Raw genomic sequence first — 26,258 nt, forward strand, 5'->3', positions numbered from 1 at the left:
TTTAAAAGTCTCTTCTGCTCACCAAGGCTTAATTTATTTGATCCAAAATACAGCAAAAACAGTTAATATTGTGAAATATTTTTACAATTTAAAATAACTGTTTTCTATGTGAATATATAGTAAAATGCAATTTATTTCTGTGATTCAAAGCTGAATTTTCAGCATCATTACTCCAGTCTTCAGTGTCACATGATCCTTCAGAAATCATTCTAATATGCTGATCTGCTGCTCAAGAAACATTTATTATCAATGTTGAAAACAGTTGTGTACATTTTTTTTTTTTTTTTTCAGGATTATTTGATGAATAGAAAGTTTAAAAGAACAGCATTTATCTGAAGTAGAAAGCTTTTGTAACATTATAGACTACCGTTCAAAAGTTTGGGGTCAGTAAGAGTTTTTTTTTTTTTTTTTTTGGAAAGAAATTAAAGAAATGAATACTTTTATTCAGCAAGGATGCATTAAATTGATCAAAAGTGACAGTACAGAAATTTATAATGTTGCAAAAGCTTTCTATTTCAGATAAATGCTGTTCTTTTAAACTTTCTATTCATCAAATAATCCTGAAAAAATTTGTACACAACTGTTTTAAACATTGGTAATAATACAACATTTTTCTTGAGCGGCAAATCAGCATATTAGACACTGAAGACCTGCAGATATAATAATAGTATATGGAACTCACAACAATTTTTTTTTTTAAAAAAGAGAAAACATATAAATGTATTGTCCCCATCTGCAATCTAGTCTGAACCAGCCAGTGTGAATCTTTTAGGGAATCGATTAAAAAGATTCGATTCAATAGGACGATTCAAACCTCCCCGCCATTAACAGTTGGATCACCAGGGGGCGCCAGAGATGAGAACCTGAACGTGGTGACGACATATTCATGGGACAAGCGGTGGAATTGAGTAGGACATGACTTTGTCAAGTGTGTTTTCAGCTTAAAATAGGCTATATTTATTTTTTATTATACTTTGATGAATAGAGGAACTGTCTGACACCAACATGTCTCTGCTCAGAGCCATCAGATACAACGTAAATATTTGAATCTTGTCTTTGTTGTTTTCATTTTAACCCGTAGCCTGTATTTTGCTTGCTGTGCGTCACGATGACAGTTACAGTGCATGTGTTAATGTGAGAGATTCGTTGGTGAACGTTTACCGTCATGTTTCCCTGTGTCTTTAGACTCAAACGTTGTGTAGAAATGTAATCGCGCGGTCGTGGTCCAGTCTGACCGATGGAGAGGTGCGAATCACACAGGTACTAAAGGAGAAGTTTCCTCACGCTTCGGCGCTCAAGGTTGTGGATATTTCAGGTGAGCCCTGACTGAGCGAGGCAGCAGATCTGACTTGTGTTTAGACAGTTAGGTAATGTGCAGTAATATATTTGGGTTCATTTCAGGAGGCTGTGGTGCAATGTACGAAATACACATCGAGTCTGACGAGTTTAGAGGAAAGAGAACAGTACAACAGCACCAGTTAGTCAATCAGGTAAGTTAAATGAAATTCATAATTAGGTTCAGTATAATAGAGCAGTAAACTGTTTGCATCTTTTAGTTTTTTCTATAATATATACACACCGATCAGGCATAACATTATGAGCACTGACAGGTGAAGTGAATAACACTGATTATCTCTTCATCATGGCACCTGTTAGTGGGTGGATATATTAGGCAGCAAGTGAACATTTTGTCCACAAAGTTGATGTGTTAGAAGCAGGAAAAATGGGCAAGCGTAAGGATTTGAGCGAGTTTGACAAGGGCCAAATTGTGATGGCTAGACGACTGGGTCAGAGCATCTCCAAAACTGCAGCTCTTGTGGGGTGTTCCCGGTCTGCAGTGGTCAGCATCTATCAAAAGTGCTCCAAGGAAGGAACAGTGGTGAACCGGCGACAGGGTCACGGGCGGCCGAGGCTCATTGATGCACGTGGGGAGCGAAGGCTGGCCCGTGTGGTCCGATCCAACAGATGAGCTGCTGTAGAAGTTAATGCTGGTTCTGATAGAAAGGTGTCAGAATACACAGTGCATCACAGTTTGTTGCGTATGGGGCTGCACCAGTCAGGGTGCCCATGCTGACCCCTGTCCACCACTGAAAGAGCCAACAGTGGGCACGTGAGCATCAGAACTGGACCACAGAGCAATGGAAGAAGGTGGCCTGGTCTGATGAATCATGTTTTCTTTTACATCACGTGGATGGCCGGGTGCGTGTGCATCGCTTACCTGGGGAACGCATGGCACCAGGATGCACTATGGGAAGAAGGCAAGCCGGCGGAGGCAGTGTGATGCTTTGGGCAACGTTCTGCTGGGAAACCTTGGATGCTGCCATCCATGTGGATGTTACTTTGACACGTACCACCTACCTAAGCATTGTTGCAGACCATGTACACCCTTTCATGGAAACAGTATTCTCTGGTGGCTGTGGCCTCTTTCAGCAGGATAATGCGCCCTGCCACAAAGCAAAAATGGTTCAGGAATGGTTTGAGGAGCACAACAACGAGTTTGAGGTGTTGACTTGGTCTCCAAATTCCCCAGATCTCAATCCAAGCGAGCATCTGTGGGATGTGCTGAACAAATAAGTCCGATCCATGGAGGCTCCACCTCGCAACTTACAGGACTTAAAGGATCTGCTGCTAACATCTTGGTGCCAGATACCACAGCACACCTTCAGGGGTCTAGTGGAGTCCATGCCTTGACGGGTCAGGGCTGTTTTGGCAGTAAAAGGGGGACCAACACAATATTAGGAAGGTGGTCATAATGTTATGCCTGATCGTTGTATATATTTACAAGCTTTTAGGTTAGATGCTATTAATCACAAATAATCGATTTGACAGCACTAGTTTTTTCACTTAATGTCACACTTCAATCAGCATTTAATTAAGTACAAACATTACATGTAATCTCTCAATTTAATGTGAGGTCATGAAAGCTGCATGCACACTAATTAAAGAATCAAAAAATACTAGTGAATTAATACAATAGTGACACAATAGTGAGTGTTTTTATTCAACAATTCAATAAAAATGAAGTTAAAGGACTGACTTTCTTGTGGAACACAAAAGAAGAATATTATAATATATATATATATATATATATATATATATATATATATATATATATATATATACAGGTGCTGGTCATATAATTAGTATGTATCATCAAAAAGTTGATTTATTTCACTAATTCCATTCAAAAAGTGAAACTTGTATATTATATTCATTCATTACACACAGACTGATATATTTTAAATGTTTATTTCTTTTAATTTTGATGATTATAACTGACAACTAAGGAAAATCCCAAATTCAGTATCTCAGAAAATTAGAATATTACTTAAGACCAATACAAAGAAAGGATTTTTAGAAATCTTGGCCAACTGAAAAGTATGAACATGAAAAGTATGAGCATGTACAGCACTCAATACTTAGTTGGGGCTCCTTTTGCCTGAATTACTGCAACAAGTAACGTGGATTGTGTGCCTCCAGACTCTGGGACCCTGATTTTCAAAGGAAATGCAAAATTTACTTTCATCAGAGAACATAACTTTGGACCACTCAACAGCAGTCCAGTCCTTTTTGTCTTTAGCCCAGGCGAGACGCTTCTGACGCTGTCTGTTGTTCAAGAGTGGCTTGACACAAGGAATGCGACAGCTGAAACCCATGTCTTGCATACGTCTGTGCGTAGTGGTTCTTGAACTCCAAGCTGCAGTCCACTCTTTGTGAATCTCCCTCACATTTTTGAATGGGTTTTGTTTCACAATCCTCTCCAGGGTGCGGTTATCCTTATTGCTTGTACACTTTTTTTTTCTACCACATCTTTTCCTTCTCTTCGCCTCTCTATTAATGTGCTTGGACACAGAGCTCTGTGAACAGCCAGCCTCCTTTTGCAATGACCTTTTGTGTCTTGCCCTCCTTGTGCAAGGTGTCAATGGTCGTCTTTTGGACAACTGTCAAGTCAGCAGTCTTCCCCATGATTGTGTAGCCTACAGAACTAGACTGAGAGGCCATTTAAAGGCCTTTGCAGGTGTTTTGAGTTAATTAGCTGATTAGAGTGTGGCACCAGGTGTCTTCAATATTGAACCTTTTCACAATATTCTAATTGTCTGAGATACTGAATTTGGGATTTTCCTTAGTTGTCAGTTATAATCATCAAAATTAAAAGAAATAAACATTTGAAATATATCAGTCTGTGTGTAATGAATGAATATAATATACAAGTTTCATTTTTTGAATGGAATTAGTGAAATCAACTTTTTGATGATATTCTAATTATATGACCATCACCTGTGTATATATATAATATTTGGTCACACTTTAGTTCACTATTAATTATGAATTTTGCCTCAATTAACTCATATTTACTGCTTATTAATAGTTAGTATTAAGGTAGTTGTTAAGTTTAGATATTGGGTATGTAGAATATGATCATGCATAATAAGGCATTAATATGTGCTTTATTAGTACTAATAAACAGCCAATATCCTAGTAATATGCATGCTAATAAGCAACTAGTTAATAGTGAAATTGATATGGTAAAACCGACACCATCGTTAATGTTCACGTTAGTGTATCAAGTGCTGAGGAAGATCCGGAGCTGAATTTCAGATATGATATTGAACTTTAGTTTCTGACACACGCTGTAAGCGGTCGACCAATGTCAACAGACTGGGCCGTCTGACCAATCAGAGCAGAGGAAGCTCTCGGAAAGGAGGGATTTAGAGAGACCGAATCCTTTATTGAACCGTTTCAGACACTGTGAGAAAAGAGGTGATGCTGCAATGTATATTATGAGAAAATTAAAGTGTGTTTTGATCATGGATGCATGTAAGCCTATTGTTGGAGACCAAAATTAGGATCCTTTAAAATACCATAAATAGGGGCACTTTAAAGTAGTATTCAGTGTAAATTATAATCTGTGGTTTGTTTTTCAACAGGCTCTTAAAGACGAGATTAAAGCCATGCACGGTCTACGCATATTCACTGATGTTCCTAGAAAGTAGGAGCTTCTCAGCGTCATTCTCACATCGCGCCAGTCTGCCGTCTCACTACAATAATGTATCACACACATCTGTCTGTCTCCTTTTGAAGTAAATAAAGCAGAGTTATCACAGTGGCAGGGAAAGATAGACTTTATGAATAAAAGCTGTACAGTTACAAAAAGATATACAAGGTATGGTTCACGAATGCTGTAAACGCACAAAATAAATGAATGTAATATTGTTTTTGCCTATAAATGAGAGTGTGCAAGGAAAAAGGCGTGTGGATTGACTCTTCAGTCATAGTTCTTTGTTTGCATTGTGTAAAATTGCACTTGATGTAGCTTTGTAAGTTATCTGTTGTGTATTCAGTGACAAGCAAATCAATTATTATGTAACAAGTAATTGATTCACTGCTTGTACATTTTAAATGACCAAATCAAGTGTAATAGTAGGTTTCTACATAAACCATTTTCACCACTAGATGTCATTTTTGTGTTTTTAACATAGAAAGCATTAAAAGTGATATTTTGAATTGTATCTCCAATTGAATACAGGTGCATTAGCCTCAATATATATAAACCTTTTTTTTTCTGAACTAATTCCTATATAATGTAAGTGCTTATTTCAACCATTCTTCCCCTCAAGTTTTCTTACATTATTTTCTTATGTATGCTATTACTAGTTTTACGGTACTGTAGCTTATTTGGGTACCGTATGTGACACACAATGATTCTCTGCTTTACAGTGGATGAAAGCATTCAATCAGAATCATTTAGGTGAATCGGTTCGTTCGGATAGCTCGTTTCAGTGGTTCAAACTGATTTATCGATTTTCCAGACGTCCAAATTTCGGCGTAATTCTTTTTATCGACGTAAATGTTTAGTTAAATATTGCTATTTTTCATTTTTTTTGCGAGTAAATTGCATACAGTGTCTTTGGTTTGAGCGAGCCGGTTCAAAGAACTCGCCTCAGACACAAAGTGTTTACCGAAGACCATTTTATGGTGTAATCCTTTTGTTGGTGTGTACATAAGTAGTTAAATACTACTGTTTAGCTCTTTTTCTCAATGTCTCCTACATTGTCCCATGTTCTCCAATGATTTACAAATGCTGTGCGAATCGGTTCGAACGAGCTGTTCAGAAGAACGATTCGGATTCGAACATCATTAGTGGATGGTGCGGCAGGAGCAGCAAAGAGAGCGCAGTCTCCAGCAGGGCTTCGGCAGACCGTTAGGCTGTTCACATCATCTGCAGACATGGAAAAGGAGGGGACTGAGATTGTTGAAGAGACCGAGCAAATGATAGACCAGAAGGAGCCGGAGAATCCCGTTTCTACGGTAGTAGATTCAAAAGAAATGCGGGCTGTTGTTCTGACGGGCTTTGGTGGTCTAAACAAACTCAAAGTCACCAAGAAACCAATGCCAGAGCCCCAAGAAGGAGAAGTCAAAATTCGCGTGAAAGCATGGTAAATATTTCTGCTTAAATAATCATTTATTTATTCTTTATCAAAAATGCGTAATGACATCTATGATGTGGCACACTTCGCGCGACTGGCAACAGCAGCAACATGTTGCAGCAAGAGGAACAGGTGCCTTCACCTAAAATCCATGATAGTTATTGATCTAGGATTTAAAACAGTTCATGATATGAATCTTGGTGGTTTTGGAGGTTAGACGCTCGCAGATGTAAGTAAATCCTTTTTTTCCTGTACGCGTTGATTCCTCTGACATAGAGATTTCAAACCACAGACTATAAAAGGTTAAAACATTACACTTTTTTTTAAGGTTTATGACTCTTAAACGATATAAACAAAACATTATTTTACACTTTTGTAACACATTTACAAATATGTTCACGCGCACCACATCCGGTTGGTTCTTGACGGCTCTTGGGACATTAATGTATTATCGTGGGAGTAGTGATAGATTATATTTTAAAACTCTTAAAATGAATTAAAAATTCTTTAATTGGAAAACTCATTATATATATATGGGCCATTCTACAGAACTGGTTCAACGTCCTGAAAAAAATGTCTTTTTCCACAAATTTTGTATGTATGCAAATTGTATAATATCCAAGGTACACATTTCTAGTAATTGTGCTGTTAATTCTCATATTGTATTTTCAGAAAGTTTTGGAATATTTTTCATCTCCCCAAATTTGTCACTACCGAAACACAATAATAAATAATTTAATAAGAAGGGTTACATTGACCTATTAAGATTTTGTTTACATCTTCCTTGTAAATACATTTTTATATATATATATATATTTAAAAAAAAAAAAAAAAAAGATTTCACAGGTAAATAAATAACAATTGCAATTTTAACAATATTTCAAGTGTCATTTATGTGATTTGTTGTATTTTGAATTCAATCTTTCTTTGTAAAAGGCATAAAGTTTATCATACTGATTCATTAGTTTGAATATACATTGAACCAAACACTATAATAACATCTTAGTTGATAATTCAATATACTTTATTTTTGACAAAACTTCCCATGTTTCGGTCATGACTGCACATTTTTGGTTGTGACAGTAATGTGTCGGTAGTGACCACATCACATTACAGAATTTTAACTCACATGCTAAAACATACTAAAATACTAATGATTTGCATAACTGTACTAAAATTGTGTTTATTCCCAACAAATAAATTATTATGTGTCCCCTTTTGTCACTACCAAAACAATGATGACATGTTTTGGTCATGACTGTTTCGGTAGTGACAATTTTATATACTTTTGAGCCTAGCTCAAAGATGCTAATCAGCACATGGTTAGCTAACACAGTTCTGAACAGTTGTACACAGAAAAAAACTAAATTTTATCGAATAACACTCAAAAAACAATGATGTCACAACTGAAACTTCACACGTTTCGGTAGTAACTGTTTCGGTAGTGACAATTTTAGGTACTTTTGAGCCTAGCTCAGAGATGATAATAAGTACATGGTTAACTAGCACAGTTCTGAACAGTTGTACACACATAAAAACTAAATTTTGTGGAATAACACCCAAAAAAGCTTAATTGCAGAGAAAAGGTGTTTGGTAGTGACGTTCCTTAAAGTCCACACAGATTTTCAGACTTTTGAACACATTCAACTCATAACGATGGTACGTATCTACTATGAAAGAAAGGCTATGAGAGAGAGGGACAGGAATATTTTCTGATCAAAAATGTGTGGTTAAAATCAGTCTCGGCCAATGGACTAAATCATACACTGTTTCGGTAATGACATGAAAATGTGGGACACATTTTTTCATGATTTAAAAAAAAAAAAATCAAAAATATATATGGAAATAACAATGGAAATAAAATGCAAAAATTTTTTCAATATCATTTTCACAAGTTGAAATTTAAGGGGTTAGGGTTTCGGGACAGCCACCTCCCTATTGAAAGTACCCAATAAATTATGAATTTATATAGATTAAGCTTACTGATATTTTAAATATTATTGTGGGATTCAATTGATAGAAGGATCTTAGTAAACATCTAAAATTTGAATACTTAAATGCTTTTAAATGTGTTTTTTGGTTGTGGGACAGCAGTTTGCACCGTAGAATGTAAAATGGCCCATAAATGTTTATTTTGAGTTGGGAACATGGCCATTTCAGCATACTTTCTGATATTATATTTATGACTGAAATTAACTAGAATGAAAAATACAATATCTTGATTGTCTAATTTTACAGTGGACTGAACTTTCTTGATCTAATGGTACGACAAGGAAATATAGATAATCCTCCAAAAACACCTCTTGTGCCTGGATTTGAGTGTTCTGGGATTGTAGAGAGTGTGGGAGAAAATACCACAGGCTTTGAGGTATGTGCAGAAATGTTTCTAATGTTGATTCAGGAAATTCAGACAGCTAATAATTCTTTTTATATGGCCAATAAAATGATGGCCAGTATTTAATTTTTGTTTTGTGGCCATAATAGAGCTCCAATCTAGAATGCATCGTTCTTTGGGTAAAACTAATTTTTGGTGGGAAAGATTTGTTACCTGGCATAAAAAAATAATTAATTGATTGAATTGGAAAAGAGGCATTATATGCTTCCAATATCAGCACATTCAATCTGATACTGTGAATAATAATAGTGGTGTGTTTTCTCTTTTCAGATAGGTGACAGAGTGATGGCCTTTGTAAATTACAATGCTTGGGCAGAGGTGGTTTGCACACCATTGGATTTCGTGTATAAGATCCCAGACGACATGACATTCCCAGAGGCGGCTGCCTTCTCTATGAACTTCGTGGCTGCCTACATGATGCTGTTTGAAGTGGCCAATCTCCAGGAGGGGATGTCTGTATTAGTTCACTCAGCAGGAGGTGGGGTGGTAAGTCTGTTGCTTTGAGCGATAGGGTTTGTCAAGAAACTTTTGAAGCAGCCTGTACAAAAATTGGGATTTGGACACAAACATATGATTCTACTGATCCCATATTGCTGTTTAGCTTTCCAAGTTAAGGCCCGTTCACACCAAGAATGATAACTATGTTAGCGTCCACACCAGGGGATGATATTATTCTGTTTATTCTAAGCGTGCACTGCAGTTTTGTCGTCTACCGCTTTAAATGCTCGAGCTCTTTAAAGTCTGGTGGATTCTGATTGGCTGTCATTAGCTGGGTTTCCATCCAAACATGAAGCAAATTTTTTCAAAGTTCGCAAAATAAAGGAATGCAAATTAGGTGCATTCGTGAAGGGTTCGTCTAAACACTTATAAATAAGAAAACAATGTATATTATGTCTGTTACAACACCATCAGTGAAAACACCACCAGCGGTCACAAGGGTTTAATGTTCGCTACATCAGAAATTATTCGCATTATTATTTGCATTAACTCTTTTTCGCACAAGTCAAAAACCACCTCAAGTGAGCGTAAAAACTTTTTTGCGAATTAAGACATTTTTTTTGAAATTGGGCATTTCCATCACTTGTTTCTGATGTGATACTTGAAAAATGTGCATAAAAACAGGGTGATGGAATAATTTATTGTTCATCAGTTTGAAAAAAAAAAACCATTCTGAAAGTGATTCCAATGATATTGTTTAGCTGTGGTATTAACTCTTTTACATTCAGAACAATGTTTAGAATTATATTTTTATTCTTGTCATTATAGTTATCGTCCTTGGTGTGAACGGGCCTTTAAGCAAATGCAAATTTACAAGTTAATTATATGGCTTTTGGTGGAATATGATCAAAATTAGTTTTAGGGTGTGTTCACACTTGGCAGGTTTGGTTTGATTAAAATGAACTCTGGTGCGATTGCTCTGTTAGTTTGGTTAAATTAAATAAGTGTGAACGCTTGTGTCCGAACCAAGCAAGTGGATCGAGAACCCCTTCCAATGAACTCTGGTGGGATTGCTCTGTTAGTTCGGTTAATTTGAATAAGTGTGGACGCTTACATCCGAATCAAACAAGTGGATCGAGAACCCCTTCCAATGAACTCTAGTGTGATTGCTCTGCTAGTTCGGTTCATTTAAATAAGTGTGGACGCTTACATATGAATCAAACAAGTGGATTAAGAACCCCTTCCAATGAACTCTGGTGGGATTGCTCTGTTAGTTCGGTTCATTTGAAAAAGTGTGGACGCTTACATTCGAATCAAACAAGTGGATCGAGAACCCCTTCCAATGAACTCTAGTGTGATTGCTCTGCTAGTTCGGTTCATTTAAATAAGTGTGGACGCTTACATATGAATCAAACAAGTGGATTGAGAACCCCTTCCAATGAACTCTAGTGTGATTGCTCTGCTAGTTCGGTTCATTTAAATAAGTGTGGACGCTTACATATGAATCAAACAAGTGGATCGAGAACCCCTTCCAATGAACTCTGGTGGGATTGCTCTGTTAGTTCGGTTCATTTGAAAAAGTGTGGACGCTTACATTCGAATCAAACAAGTGGATCGAGAACCCCTTCCAATGAACTCTAGTGGGATTGCTCTGTTAGTTCGGTTCATTTGAAAAAGTGTGGACGCTTACATTCGAATCAAACAAGTGGATCGAGAACCCCTTCCAATGAACTCTAGTGTGATTGCTCTGCTAGTTCGGTTCATTTAAATAAGTGTGGACGCTTACATATGAATCAAACAAGTGGATCGAGAACCCCTTCCAATGAACTCTGGTGGGATTGCTCTGCTAGTTCGCTTCATTTGAATACGTGTGAAGGCTTACATCTGAATCAAACAAGTGGATTGAGAACCCCTTCCAATGAACTCTGGTGGGATTGCTCTGTTAGTTCGCTTCATTTGAATAAGTGTGAACACTTACATCTGAACCAAACAAGTGGATCGAGAATCCCTTCCCATGAACTCTAGTGCGATTGCTCTGTTCTGTTCATTTGAATTAGTGTGAATGCTTACATCCGAACCAAACAAGTGGATCGAGAACCCCTTCCAATGAACTCCGGTGCGGTTCGACTGAAATATAAACGCAACATGAACCAAAGACATTTAAACGAACCAAAAACAGGACGTGATGTCACAAGATGCGACCCTAAAAAGGACAGAATGCTCAAGAGTATCTGGTTCTTCTCGTCATAATCGCGATGTTGCCCATTACAGTTCGGTACAGGCATCATAACTGCGTTTCCTCACAGCAGATCTTCATTTATGTGTGACAGAGGAATTTCTGGCACTGTTTTGACTCCTTTACATATTTTATAAGCTCTTCATGAGTTCTGAGCTGGTAGAAATACCATCATATGTACACGCATACAACAAGCGCATTTAGCACACAGCATTGTTTTGGATGTTCGGTAAGTTCGCAAAATATACATTTTCTTGTTTTGTTTAGATTTTGTGTTAAAAATAACAAGCTAAGTGAACCAGGACTAAATGTATAATTTTCTTTTTGGTCCGGACCAAATGAAACAAGAGAACTGAACTACAAGTGTGAACACACCCTAAGAGTGCCCGCAACCATTAATCACATTCCCTTCCGTTTGTCCTCTTTTTCCACATTAGGGTCAAGCAGTCGCTCAACTTTGTTCCACTGTCCCCAACGTCACTGTGTTTGGGACTGCCTCGCCCTTCAAACATGATGCCATAAAGCATTCAGTCACTCATCTCTTTGACAGAAACCTTGACTACGTTCCAGAAGTTAAGAAGTAAGCACAAATGCTTTTGTTGTCAGTTCGTAGACGTAGAGGCAAAAAAAGGAACAGTTAGATGATGAGAATATAAAATAAATGAGTCATACTGGGAGGCCAGTGCAAGTCTGAGAAGGCAGACGTCACCAGTACCTCCTCTAGACCTGCGTGGCTCCAGTCCCCATGGCAACACCCAGCAGATGGGAAAGTAGTGTGTTGTAGTATGGGGAGGGGCACCTGTACGTCCTTCTGATCAAACACACAAAGCCAGAGAATGTGCAGCAACTGACTCATTTAGAACACATTTGAGGAAACATTATTTATATGTGCTATTGTCTAACAATTTCTTTGGTGAATCTCATTTTTTTATTAGTGCTGTCAAAATTAACATATGCGATAATTTTATTTTCAGTTTAATGCGATAAAAATATTTAATGCAATTAATATAGCGTCCATTTTTTCCATTATAATTTGGCTAGCGTATGATCAAGCTCTTATTCACGCAAATGCTTTTGAACCATTCAAGCACCACAAGACAAACGAGACTGTGCTGTCAGTGAATGACTCATGTGCACAGAAAGACGCACGCCAGTATGGAGTTCTCTTTTGCGCTTGAACAAACAGTAACACACAGAATTATGCCAAAATGCCTGTTTTTTCAAGCATCCTCATAAGAGCAGTCTTAAATGAGTTAAATAACGTCTTAAAAGACCTTAAAGAGTTATATTAAGAAAGAGAAAATTAAATTAAAGAGAAAATTAAGTTATTTCAAAAGGTGATTTGCTATATTTTGATCACTACCGAAGACATCAGTGTTTATATCCGAACTATAAACTTTTATCCCAGTACTTCTGTGATAATATGAATATTTGCAACACAGAAATAACAAAACTGTTATGTTGGAAAGACTGTGAAGCTGTTTCATACCTATACATGACAACAGCTCTCTCTGGATCAACAGCAGCACAAACACAGATTTGAATGTCACAGTATGATTTTGTAAAGGTTTAATAGACATAGGAGAATCGTTATCATTGAGGAATAAGATTATGGGTGTTTGAATTGAGATCACGATCTTTTAACGATTAATCGTGCAGCTCTAGTGGAGAACAAAAAAACATTAGGAGGAACCAGGTTTAGTCCTGTTCTCCTCTGGCTATTGTGTGTTCTTACACGTTTATGTTCAAACAAATACACATAAATTGAGTATGAGAGAGGAGATTAGGACTCTTTTCATCTCGGTGGTTCCACATTCCTCTCAGGATCAGGAGCGAAGCAAAATTAAATTGGTCTCAGGTTAGTCTCTTTTCCACAATAGGCAGGACCCCGGGTATCACAAGACCTCCTAATGGTTAAGCCTTGTAGGCGGTCCAAGCACCATCAAAACAGGAACACATTAGAGCCTGTGTTTATAAAGACATACCTCTCATTCCATATCAGCTGTGCTTCCTTAAAAGACACTGAAAAATACGACGGATGTTTGATATTTTTATGGTTCTAGAGTTTTAGAGAGTCTCATTTAGGTAACTTTGCAGAGCTTAGAACAAAAGTATGTTTTTTTCTCCTGCAGGATATCTCCAGAAGGAGTGGATATTGTACTGGACTGTTTGAGTGGAGAGAACACAGGAAAAGGCCTAACTTTGCTCAAGCCCATGGGAACGTACATCCTGTATGGTTGGTACACACAGATGAGGAGCACTCTCAATTAAATTTCATTTTGAGGATATAAAAAATAAAAAAAAGATTTAAAGGGACAGTGAACCCTAAAATGAAAATTCTGTCGTCATTAACCCATTTGACTTTCTTCTTTGGACCACAAAAGCAGATGTTTTGAAGAATGTTCCTGCTGCTATTTTCGTTATGAAAAACATTCAGTGACCAGGGGCTGTAAAGCTCCAGGAAGGACAAAAAGAAGTACATTTTAGCATACATTTCAAAAAGGGGACTTATTACAGAAATAATATACTTTAAAGGCCCACTGAAGTGCCTTGAAACACGCAGCATTACTCAATGTGTAGATGTAATTTCCACTGAAACAGAAAGACAGGGTGGGACATATCGAACAGCCCCTCCCCTTTTTTAAAATAGCTAATAGCGTTTTGTTTATATCACAGCTCGGCCAGAGCTGTTGAGCTCCGTAAAGCCGGTAGTAGCGGGAAGTTTGGATAATTTTACTGACTCGGATCTTTGAATCTCGTTTAACAAAATGACCAAATCTTTTTTTCAAGTCATTTCAGCAGAATATAATTAAATTGCTACATGTTAAATTCCCCAACACATATTTATGCAAACGTTGATCACATTTGGAATAAAAAATAAACTATAGGCTAATAGTAGCCATGAAGGCCAAATTATGAGTAAGAAATGATTAATTAATTGCTTAGCAGTGTCTTCAGGCTATGCGGTCTGTTAGTTCACCTCATCTCCCGATCCGAGTCGTCCTTTCTTTTGTCACCTCACATTTATCTGTTCCCCAGAATGATTAGTTCACCTCTTGAGTCTTCGGGTTCGAGTCGTTTGTTCATCCCATAGGTGAATGCAGAAACCGAAATGGTTAGTTCATCTTTCGAGTCTTCGGGTCTGAGTCCTTCGTTCTTTGTCACGTGACAGACATAAATGCATGTTAATTACAAGTAAATTAAAATGTATTCTAGTTTAAATTTATATTAGATGCAGTTAGTTGAAATTAAGAGTGCTTTAAGTAGAACATCTTTGTATGTAATTTCATAATTCTATATTGTCTTTGAAATATAGTTAAAGTGTACTGACAAGCATTTTATAGTACTAAAATATACTTTAATATCAGTTCTTATTAAACTTGAATGCCATGCATTTAAATATATGTGTACTTACACATTAATAATAATGATGAAGTTACAATTTAGTGCATTTAAAATATATTAACTTTAAATGTATTATCAAATAACACACTACAGTAAAATTGTACTTTACATGTGCTTTAGTATGTTGGTCAGCACATCAAAATACTGTAAGTGCTCTCTATAAAGCCCGTCAAAAGAGTATTGAAACAATGATTTAATAATACTTGTACTTTTAAGTAAAACTATTAATTTGACATTGTTTAAAAGTTTACTTAAATATGTCGTGAAAAATGTACTCTCTTGCAGTCTCATGATAATGTACAAGTACATATACAATATCATTAAAGTTATATTATCTGCAAGTAGTTTTTTAAAAACAAAATAGATATACTTTTAAGATTTGAAGTGCACTACAAGTGCACATTCAATACATTTAAGTCTTTTTCACAAGGGTTAATTTACCTCATGCACTATATTCCAATTCTTCTGAATCCATCATAGCTTTGTTTAATGAACAAAATATAACACGTTATTCACTCATTTGCATACTGCATTAAACTGCGATGACAGATGATGACAGAACTTTCATTTTTGGCAACCATTGCATCATGGCGTGTTCATGGACTGTAGAGGTAGAAAAAGAGAAAAAAAATCTAGCAAGATGTCCAAAAGGTTAATTTGTGACCTCCTGACCCTCATTTGAAAACAGTCACATTCTAGGTGGCTAACACCAAATTGAGGTTAATTCACATAAAAGATAATGCCTGCAACTTTAATTACTCCAATTCCCTTAGCTTTCTGGCCCATTAGGAATATTTAATTAGGAGGGACATCATGGAGCGGAGATAATGTAAAAGTTAGGTTTAAAAACACATTACTGCCAAATGAATGAATCAGTCATCAGAATTCTGGATGGAGCTTATTAATAAGAGCCATTTGGCATAGCTGTAATAGTGCCATGTTTTATTGCTTCAAATGCCAAGATTATACTTTGTATCTTTTAAGATTTCATGTCCATTAAAATCGAAGTGTGTCATTTCTGAGCCACTTGCACCTGCAAACATAATGATTATTTTCCAACCTGTTTCCTGAATGCACCCCTTCTGGTCAGTTAAACAGACTGGTTGAGTCAATCGGATTTGTTGGGATGGTCAAACAATGACACAGAGTGTTACACTCGTAAGAAAAATCAACATATGAATGTATGACTCTGTTTATTAAGGCCTCCTGTCATATTAAAATATGAGTATCAAATATGATACATCAGGCTTTTGATGAATGTTTATTTGTATCTCTCCAATCATCATTGCATTGCATTAATGAAGAAGCCTATTGCAGTTTGCAGCTTTGATCATAAAACGTATTTAAATATAATCTTACTAAGACATATTATTGTCAGATACAGAGTGACGACTGATATTGATATGCATCTTGATATGCATGTAAGTAGTCTGTTATACTGTTATTAAGATCTTATTGATTTATATTACAAGCTGTCAGAATTTCATCTTACTTTTTGGCTATATAAATATCAGCAACTGCACCAAATTGCACATTTTTGCTCAGTTTGGGTCTCAGAATAAAATTGTGGTGTTTCTTTCCTCCTCGAGTATATAATATAATAGAGTACATCAGAGATGATGTGTTTTTGTAGGCCGACCTGGAAGTTAGCGGCGCACGGGTTCCCTCGATCGAAAGCCTATGCATTTTTCCCATAGACTTTTGGAAAATCGCAAAAAATAAGCTCTGTGTTTAACAAAGGGTTATGACACTTACATGTTTTGTCTGTCAAGATAATCTTTACAAGTTAACACAACATTTATACATTTTGAAGCCTAAATAAAGTCGTCAGATATAAAAAGCAAACAGTAGGCTATAAACGGACTACAGCACACCATGGTCGCGGATCAACGTCACCACCACCAAGCTTCCTTCAAACTTTATTTAAAAAACATGCCCGCTGATTGTGATCTGCGCTGTGTATGAATACATATCCACTTTTTCATGAGAAATGCTGTCCATTCGTTTTGTCCAAAAATGTTAGAAAATAATTTTATGTGTGCCTCTCTGAGATATTTTTATCTTTTGTTAATAATGTTTTATTTATTTGTTTATTATTTTGTTAGTTTATATAAACCTTAATATTATTTTCTTTGTGTTTAAAAATTCTTATGCTTGATCATTGTGCCCCAAATAAACTTTAAAGATTAACTTTAACTTAATATCACTGAATTCTGTGTACTACAATATGTTAAAAACTACAATTTGAAAAGACTAAATATATATGTAAAGAGCCCCGCACATGACATGCAATAAAAAAATGAAATCGTACGCACGATTTACTAATTCATTCCCTTGATTTACTAAATCGAGCGCACGATTTACTAAAACATGCACACGATTTACTATTTCGCTCCCTCGATTTATAAATCATGAGCATTATTAATAAATCGAGGGAATGAAATAGTAAATCGTGTGCACGTTTTAGTAAATCGAGGGAACGAATTAGTAAATCGTGCGCACGATTTAGCCTACTATTTTTTTCCTGCATGTCATGTCCGCGGCTCCGTATTTATGTATATTAACTGACAGGTAAAACTTCTAGGAACGTGAGACTGAAACGCGGGCTAGTGAGTTTGATTTCCTGTTTGTCATGATGACGTCTAAAGTCCCCGCCAAAGGAAGTAGTCCCTTTTAGCAACTTGTTAACAACCGCCGTTTTTAAGACACAATAAAGGTTTAAAAAATCACAAGAGGTTTATAACTGCTGTGTTTTATGTCATAGATCAAAACGTGAAAATATTTAGAGGCTTTGTTAACCACAGACCTTATTTCAGGCGATTTAGCAAAAACCCATTCAAAAAACCCATAGACTAAGTCCTAAAATGCTAACTCGCTTCTGGGGTTTTGGTATTTAATAAACCATTTCCAGTTCCTTTTAAAAAAATATTATTTCATATGTCAATCTTTACATGGTTAGGCTGGGCTGGGAAAATTATATATATATATATATATATATATATATATCAGAAAGTTTCTGAAATATATATATATGTACACTGTTAAAATGTACTTTTGTGAACATATTTCCAGGTTCATCAAACATGGTGACAGGAGAGACAAAAAGTTTCTTCAGTTTTGCTAAATCTGTGAGTAGAGTTTGATATCTATTTGTCCAAAGATGTTTTAAAGTTTTGGTGGTCAGTTGTCATTGTTAAAAAATGCTCTTTGTCTCCCAGTGGTGGCAGGTTGAGAAGGTGAACCCTATCAAACTCTATGAGGAGAATAAAGTCATGGCCGGATTCTCGCTCCTTAACCTCCTCTTCAAGCAGGGGGGATGCAGCCGAGTCAAGACAGCGGTGCAAAAACTTCTTTCCCTCTATGACCAAAAGAAGATCAAGCCTCTTGTAGACTCCCTGTGGGCGCTTGAGGAGGTAAGAGACAGCGTTTTCATAAGCAGTCAAATCTTCTTCCATCTTTTGAAAAAGAGTGCTAGAGTATGTAAACATACAAATCATACTCATATTTTACTGCATATTTTACTTTAAAGGGGGGGTATCACACACAGTTTCTGCCAATCTCATGTTAATCTTCAGTACATATAGAGTAATATTGCATCCTTCATATCTCTGAAAAGTCTTTAGTTTTATCATATTTATAAAAGATAGATACGCTGTACTGCGTCTTTCTGAAAAAAGCCGAGCTCCTGGAGGCGTGCCTGCCGTCAGTGCCGTGGGCGGAGCTAAAGAGTCACAAGCATGCAGCTTTTGCGTAGAGATCGTCTGCAAGCTGTGACATCATTATAAAAAAAAAAGGGAACAAAAACGTTTGTGTTGTTTACATTTTATGCACTTGCACACCGATTGCCAACAAAACACAGACATCTGATGCAGCTTTACTCACCACCTGTGATCTGCAAATCCAGCGCCAAACTGGGACTTGTTTACAAAGTATTCATCACCGAAATCCCGGGAACAAACAAACATATGTGCACACCTGCCCCGGAAAAACAAACTTCATCCACTGTTCCCTTAACGCTGGGTTCTTTGGGAAGCTGAAAAAGGTAATCTTTCCCTCACAACCAAAAACACACTCCTTTGTTGACAGGAGCTGCATCTCATTTCGGAGGCTGCATCCTCCGGAGGTCACATTTGAAGGCTGCATACGTCATCAAGGATGTCATATTTAAGAAAAGTAACCGCAATAAAATTGATTCATTGTGAGGTGTAAAATACTGTAATTTCTTTCTTACTTTGAAATCTAACGGTTATTTTTCTCAAATGAGACTGCCTCGATGATGCAGCCTTCAAAGGTATGCAGCCTTCAAAGGGTGCAGCCCCTGAATTGGGACACAGCCATTGTTGAATAATCTCTCAGTTTCCGTATCCCGAACGAAGCGCGTTGATGGGTGTGCTCTTGCTCTTGCTCTTGGTGATGTGTGTGTGCACGCTTATCAGGGAGAAGTGCCTACACTGTAAAAAGTAATATGTTATATCTACTCAATAAAATTGTGGCAACAGATTACAAGCAATATTGTTAATTAAATTCAACAAATAATGCAAAGCAAAGTCAAACTGCCCGACTAAAGGAAACACTGATCACCACAATGGTAACCAAATATTTCCAATAAAACATTAACATCTAAACCTCTGTTAATTCTCAAAAAGAACTGTAGACAAATGACAGAAATAAAGCCAGTCTGGTTTGTAAGAAGAGAGATTTGAAGTCTTTTCAGTTGATTTCATCTGAGGCTGTGGCTGAAGTCAGTTGTAGTTCTTGTGTTTCTCTTTCTTCAGCGATTCTGCTCGTTATCATCAAGTGTCTTTAATGTTGGCAATAAAAACTAAAGAGTTTTTAATTCATCTTTGACGTCTGTCTGTTATTCAGATATTTGTTTAAATTTTACTTAAATTTTACTCATTTTAAATGGTTGACTTTTAAGGAATTAATTTGATTAATTCTTACTCAATTCTTATTTGTTGAATTTAATTAACAATATTGCTTGTAATCTGTTGCCACAATTTTATTGAGTAGATATAACATATTAAGTCAGAATGCATGAAATAGCATTACACCCCCCCTTTAAGAACTAAAATCCACCTTGTTACTCATTCGTATGTGAAGGATCCAATTGTAACAGAAGAGGGTTTTTACATACAATAGAAGTCCTAAAGCTATGGTGTGCAGTTTTGCAGAGGCTAGCAAGCTACCTTTTTTGAAAGCATGAGATCCCACCCTCCCTTCAGAGCACTCTCCAAAGCCACGCCTCCTTCAAAACACATGATCGTGCACAGCCAGAGCAGAGTCTGCAAAGCGTCACGAGAGACGGCATTAAATTACCTCTTGTCTCAAAGCACATAACATTACAATAATAAATATAGCTGTGAGCAGCAATTATCAGGGTTCAAGTGCTTTAAGGCCTATAAGCACATGCGTAAAAAGCCTGTAACCATCTCGAGCATAGATGGAAAAGACCAATTACAGCCAATACTGGCAATTTACCATAGGAAATATATGGTTTATAAAGCTTTTTAATGGTTATCGAGGTTGAGCCAAAAACCTAGGACTAGTTCGGCAAAGTTGGTTTTTGAAATAATCTCCAATAATTAACAAATGATTCGATTGATAGCAGCGGTCCTAAAGGCAAAGTTGTTCAGAATGAGGAGTTCTACCACATGGTACGAAAGCCATTTTCATGTTTTTTTCCTGTTATAGTGTCACCAAGTGGCCAATCGCCGCATCCTTTTTCACGTGACCACAGAATGAGCTCTTACATAGGTGTGCTGAGTTTGGTGAAAATATCTCGTTGCGTTCATAAGTTATAGCCATTTTAGTAAAAGTGGCTCCACCAACTTTGAACGTTTTGGCTGCCCTTAGGGACCGTGAATCGAAATTTAAACTTTTTTTGACTCCAGAGAATCTTGCTGCAAATTTGATGTGTGATTAATTTGCGATTAATTAATTGCCACATCATGTAATTAATTAGATTAAAAATTTTAATCACTTGACAGCCCTATAATGAACATAATCAACTTCTTTACGGTTATTGTTAGAACTCAACATGGTTTTGTAAATGTGCGTTCACGCCATGTCGGAATTACTATAATTACGAGATTCCAACTTGTAAAAGTTGTATAACTCGTAATTACAACTTGTAAACTCCGAATTTTCTAAAAGCTCTGACTTGTACCACCTGACTGCTGCAGATTAATTTCGGTGTTGATAGTGTTGCCATAAAAAAAACACATAAATAATAGATGGATGCATTTTTTGGGGCTTCAAAATCTCGACCCCCATTCACTGCCATTATAAAGCTTGGAAGAGCCAGAATATCTTTTTTAAATTATCTCTGATTGTGTTCGTCTGAAAGAAGATAGTCAAATACACCTAGGATGGCTTGAGGGCGAGTAAATCATTGAATAATTTTCATTTTTGGGTGAACTAACCCTTTAATTTCATTGATCATTTCAACAGTGGCTTTTATAATTAGAGTTTGAATCACATTCTTTGTGCTCTGTCATTGTGATTTCTGTCATCAGTCAAGCAATAAATGTACCTCCTCTTAATCCCTGAAAATCAAATTCCCTCAATCCCTTTGAAAGCGATGCTGTTGAAGTATTTAAAAAGGAAGATGCATGTGATCAGCTGCTGTCTCAGACCATCAGATGACAGCTGGGCTGTCCGGCTCTGGTACATCTCTTTGCTTTGATTACGGCTGGTTTATGTTGTTCTGTTCTTCCTACACAGCCAGACACCCTCCCTCTGTGAAACCCAACAGAGCAGCACAGTCTGTGGCCAAACCTGGCCGTGCTTTACCAAGCTGCGTGTGATTCGCTTTATTCACATTGCAGAAGTCTCTGAAAATGATGGATAACTTTGATTTCCTGTGTGGTGTTGAGGCACACTTTGCTTCTTTGATTTCGCAGATTCAATTTACTTTTCCTTGAGGCCAGTTCACACTGAACCGACAGATGCCGACCAACAGCAACAGACACTTCGTAGTATAAATAGATTATAATTTCTCATTTATAGGATAGTTATATAAAACCAATAGCACACTCGCAGTAGAATTGATATGCTATAAAATTATATTTCTTTTTTTCTTTGTGCCAACCGTGCTAATATTCTGAACAACAATACTTTTGCTCATGTGAACGTCATGTTCGGCTGAACTCATCTAATACTCTAAGCTCTGATAGCTGTCATCCGCATGACTCTCTAGATTGTGTGATTCAGTCTCTCACTGAACGCTTTCGCACGTTTCCTCCAGTGTTTCCCTGCAGCTGGTTGAGTGCAGTGTTTATATCACACTGATTGATTGCGTCAACTGAGAGCATGTGTCAGACTCTTGAATTTGTGGATATTACAGCATCTGGTGTCTTTTTGTGTGTATAATCAAATTCAGTTTTTGTTTCTTCATACCTGGCTTTTGGGGGAAATTGCTGGCTGTCAGCACCAGAATGCATCACTGACAGATGTTTCAGTGCAGTGCAGGAGACCGCAGGAGAAAGACTATCTTTATAAGAGATGGCTGCAGGCTTTAAAATGACCGTGATTTAACTGTAAAAATGCTACGGTAAAAACATGTTAATTGGTTAACAGTAAGTTCCCTTACTATATACACTTTTAATGTAATATTACAGTAAAATAATGCATTAAAAAGTTGTTTGCAGTTTTGAGCTCATAATGTGGAGATGGCGAAATAATTGTGTTCTTGCTAATCCAGAGCCCATTATGCAGGACACACCTGTAATCCTGTTTGTGTAGAGAGCTGTGATCTTTTGGAGAGACTTCAAAGCGCCAAACTGAGGACATTAGCATGTACAGCTGGTGCTCGCGCAGAGAATGGTGCATTTAAAATGCCATGCTACTTTATGACATCATATTTCATAAAATATTTCATAAAATAACACCAGCTTAAACTTGGAAAGTTCATTTCTGCTCATTTTAATTTCTTTTCTAACCTTTTAATGTGAAATGTTTGGTCACACTTTAAATTGGGGTCCAATTCTCACTATTAACTACGACTTTTGCCTCAATAATCTCCTAATTAATGCTTATTAATAGTTAGTAAGGTAGTTGTTAAGTTTAGGTATTGGGTAGGATTAAGGGATGTAGAATATGGTCATGCAGAATAAGGCATTAATATGTGCTTTATAAGCCAATATCCTAGTAATATGCATGCTAATAAGTTAGTTAATAGTGAGAACTGGACCCTGAACTTCTTTTGTCATCATCGCACCATAATATTGTATAATATTAATAGAGTGCTGCAGGTGTGATGTCAAAACCCAGAAGACTATTTGCCTCAAGATTTTCCTATGGGTTTTTATAATGTGGTTTTCAATTTATGAGTAAAATGAGGTCTGCGGTAAATGATACTTGGTATCGTAACATAAATTGCACACAACCATATCGCAAAAGCGAAATTTGAAATTTTTTTTAAAAAAAAATGTATGTTTCTAATAAGTAACTAAATAAGATTGTTTGGGGTGTGAGTGTGTGCAGTTCACGTTGTAGAGCAAAATGTTCAAGCATCGTCAAATTATGTTTACCATAGACCTTATTTTACTCATAATCTTATTATAAAATCCCATAGGAAAATCTCGAGGGAACTGTTCCAAATCATTTTATTTTATGCAACATATACAGGGACGAGATGTGAGTCAGCTAAACGCATCAGTTAGTATCGGTCATTTCACATGATGGATTTTGCCTTGCATAAAATAAACTTATTAATTATAATGCTGAATGTAATTACTTTAGATGATAAAATATGTTCTCAGAACTCTGTGTTGCTTGTTTATGTGCAGGTTATAAGGAGCCTGTCACGATATCTTTCAGCTGTCAGAATCATGTTGTAAAATAAGCTAGTATCCCTGTAAAAATGAACTATAGCATAAATCAACCCATTATGCACAGTTGTTTTTGTTCATATTTGACCCATCTATGGGTTGCAAAACAACCTAATTTAGGTTATTTTCAACCAAACAGTTTTTCGAGTGTGCTGAGCTGCTAGGCATCATGGAGCACTCAATGACATGAAGTCTGTTCCAAATAGCGAACGGCAAAATTATGATTGCAATAAGCAATCAAGGGAAAACGAGAGAAATGTTTGCCAAAAAATCACTTTAATTTTCAAAAGTACTGAAAAATATAGATCAGTCTAATTAAAAGGATTTTATATAATATGTGTGTGTATTTTTGAGGTTTCATTTCAGTTAAGATGCTGTTAAGTATGTAGGAGAATACAGTAAGGCAGCTCACTAGGTTTTGAAACATAGCTATACTCTCAAAAATAAATGCAGGAAAGAATCTTTAAATGCTGTTCGTTCTTCATTATTTTATGCAAATTATTAGTTTAGTTAGTGAACAGGTGAAGATAATTAAAAATGCTGCTAAAACAGCTGGTTGTCACGGTCGGTTGCAATGAAGGATGAATGCAGGATTGTAACGGAAGTCCACTGAAGGCGAGTTGAACTGAACTCGTGCAGTTTATTGAAAACGTGAACAGATACAAAATAAACAAAAGACTTGACAAAGCGAGACTTGGCTTGGCTTGACTTGAAATAACATGAACTAAACTTGAACAGAAACATAAACTCACCAACAGCGGATTACAGGGAACAAAGCTAGACAAGATACAATGGTAACATGAGGGTATTTATACACAAAGACTAATGACATAACAAGACACACCTGAAAGCAATGAACAATGACATGACAACAAACCAATCAGCACATGACACAATAGGCTTGTTCGAGATGCATCGGCGCTGTGCAGACCGATCGGCGTACGACATTAAAGTACTGCAAGAGCGATTGGATAGACTCCTTATGCTTTTGAATCGCTCTCGTGGTTAAGGAAGCACATGAGGAGCAAGGGAAGTACAGAACAAACAAGCAGCATGAAACAAACTACAAAATAAAAGACATAAACACAAACAATAAGCGGTGATTTTTTTTTTTTTTTTGAGCACTTTTGTTTGTAAGCTTGTTTCCGCCACTAAATAAAAAATAAAAAACCTAATTGCGACTTTTTATCTCACAATTCTGACTTTTTTTCTCAGAACTGCGAGATATAAACTCAAAGTTGCGAGAAATAAAGTCAGAATTGCGAGTTATAATGTCTGACTTTTTTGTGAGATATAAACACGCAATTCTGAGAAAAGAGTCTTTTTTTCCTCACAACTGGACTTTATAACTCGCCATTCTGAGTTTATATCTCACAATTCTGACTTTATAACTCGCAATTGTAAGTTTATATCTTGCAATTCTGACTTTTTCTCGCAATTGTGAGATATAAACTTGCAATTCTGACTTCTTTTCTCAGAATTGTGAGATATAAGCTCACAATGGCGAGCTATAAAGAAAAAAAGACACTCTTCTCAGAATTGCGAATTTATATCTCACAATTCTGACTTTAACTCGCAATTGTGAGTTTATATCTTGCAATTCTGACTTTATGGCCCTGTTTCCACCTGGCATTAAGATGTGTTTTAGTCTATTGGATCACAAGTAGACGAGGGAGACACATACCCATTTTCACCTTTTAATCTGTCTCTTTTGTCACTTTCAACCACTTCTGTCCTGATTTCTTCGAGGGGAGGGTCTATGGGTGGGTAAATGTATGGGTTTTTTCAGATCTTTTGATCTAATGAACAAAATAAGCTTGCGCAATTTACAGATGAACGCTTCTGGAGATAACAGAAAAACATACGGAGACCAGCAGCTTTCGTTTCTGCTCTGACAGCCGCAAGACCGGTCGAACGCTGTGAACGTGTGTTAGAAATCAGGAATGGTGAGAGAACATTGTGCTTGGTACATTTTTCGTCTTCAAACCAAACGGGTCTTCAGCTGACAAAGTCTAAATCCTGTCTGGCTAGCGCAGGCTTACCTTACGCGTTAGGTTAGTCGGAGGAGAGTAGGCGGTCTTTTGTGGCTGTTCGAACACATTCAACCACATGAGCGTTTACACGAAAACAATCTGATCGAATGCTTTTTCGACTACCTCTGAAAGTGGTCGAAAGTGGAGAAGCTCAAAACGTTTTACACCTTGTTTACAGCTGTATTTAGCGTTGTCCACTTGTGATCCGATTGACCAAAATGCATCTTAATACCAGGTGTTAAACAGGACCTATATCTTTTGTGAGTTTATATCTTGCTGTTCTGAGAAAAAAGTCATAACTGCGAGATAAAAAGTTGCAATTATACCTTTTTTATTTTTTATTCAGTGGTGGAAACAAGCTTCCATACTTTTGAGACCAGCTAAACCAGCTAAACACTAGCTGATCCATGCTGGGAGACCAGCTAAATCAGCTGAATGCTAGCTAAACCAACTTAAACCAGCTTATGCTTGTGTAATCCTTTTCTGCAA

The 26,258-nt window shown here is 36.8% G+C and overlaps 2 protein-coding genes across 3 annotated transcripts in view; both read left to right on the forward strand.

Moving 5' to 3' along the window:
* The first annotated feature begins 717 nt into the window (after positions 1-717).
* Positions 718-5,510, forward strand: bola3 (bolA family member 3). The gene is made up of 4 exons (XM_051900443.1): positions 718-1,035; positions 1,186-1,315; positions 1,402-1,490; positions 4,929-5,510. The coding sequence occupies exons 1-4, from the start codon at positions 1,006-1,008 to the stop codon at positions 4,992-4,994; spliced, it is 315 nt and encodes a 104-aa protein (XP_051756403.1). The 5' UTR covers positions 718-1,005; the 3' UTR covers positions 4,995-5,510.
* Positions 5,511-6,118: 608 nt separating this feature from the next.
* Positions 6,119-26,258, forward strand: part of vat1l (vesicle amine transport 1-like) — a 43,276-nt gene continuing 23,136 nt past the window's right edge. The window contains exons 1-7 of one of the 2 annotated variants that reach the window (XM_051900442.1): positions 6,119-6,437; positions 8,667-8,796; positions 9,094-9,309; positions 11,935-12,077; positions 13,630-13,733; positions 17,975-18,030; positions 18,121-18,315. In XM_051900442.1, the coding sequence (XP_051756402.1) occupies positions 6,229-6,437; positions 8,667-8,796; positions 9,094-9,309; positions 11,935-12,077; positions 13,630-13,733; positions 17,975-18,030; positions 18,121-18,315 (1,053 nt within the window). In that variant the 5' untranslated portion in view covers positions 6,119-6,228. The remainder of the gene's footprint in view (positions 6,438-8,666; positions 8,797-9,093; positions 9,310-11,934; positions 12,078-13,629; positions 13,734-17,974; positions 18,031-18,120; positions 18,316-26,258) is intronic. The other variant, XM_051900441.1, reaches the window with a different exon arrangement.

The sequence above is a fragment of the Ctenopharyngodon idella genome, chromosome 7 (genome assembly GCF_019924925.1).
Source record: "Ctenopharyngodon idella isolate HZGC_01 chromosome 7, HZGC01, whole genome shotgun sequence".
NCBI lineage: Eukaryota > Metazoa > Chordata > Actinopteri > Cypriniformes > Xenocyprididae > Ctenopharyngodon > Ctenopharyngodon idella.

Coding starts and splice junctions, on each gene's coding strand:
- bola3 (XM_051900443.1), top strand. CDS start 1,006: ATGTCTCTGCTCAGAGCCATCAGATACAAC. Junction 1,036..1,185: donor TCAGAGCCATCAGATACAAC/GTAAATATTTGA, acceptor CTGTGTCTTTAG/ACTCAAACGTTGTGTAGAAA. Junction 1,316..1,401: donor CAAGGTTGTGGATATTTCAG/GTGAGCCCTGAC, acceptor GGTTCATTTCAG/GAGGCTGTGGTGCAATGTAC.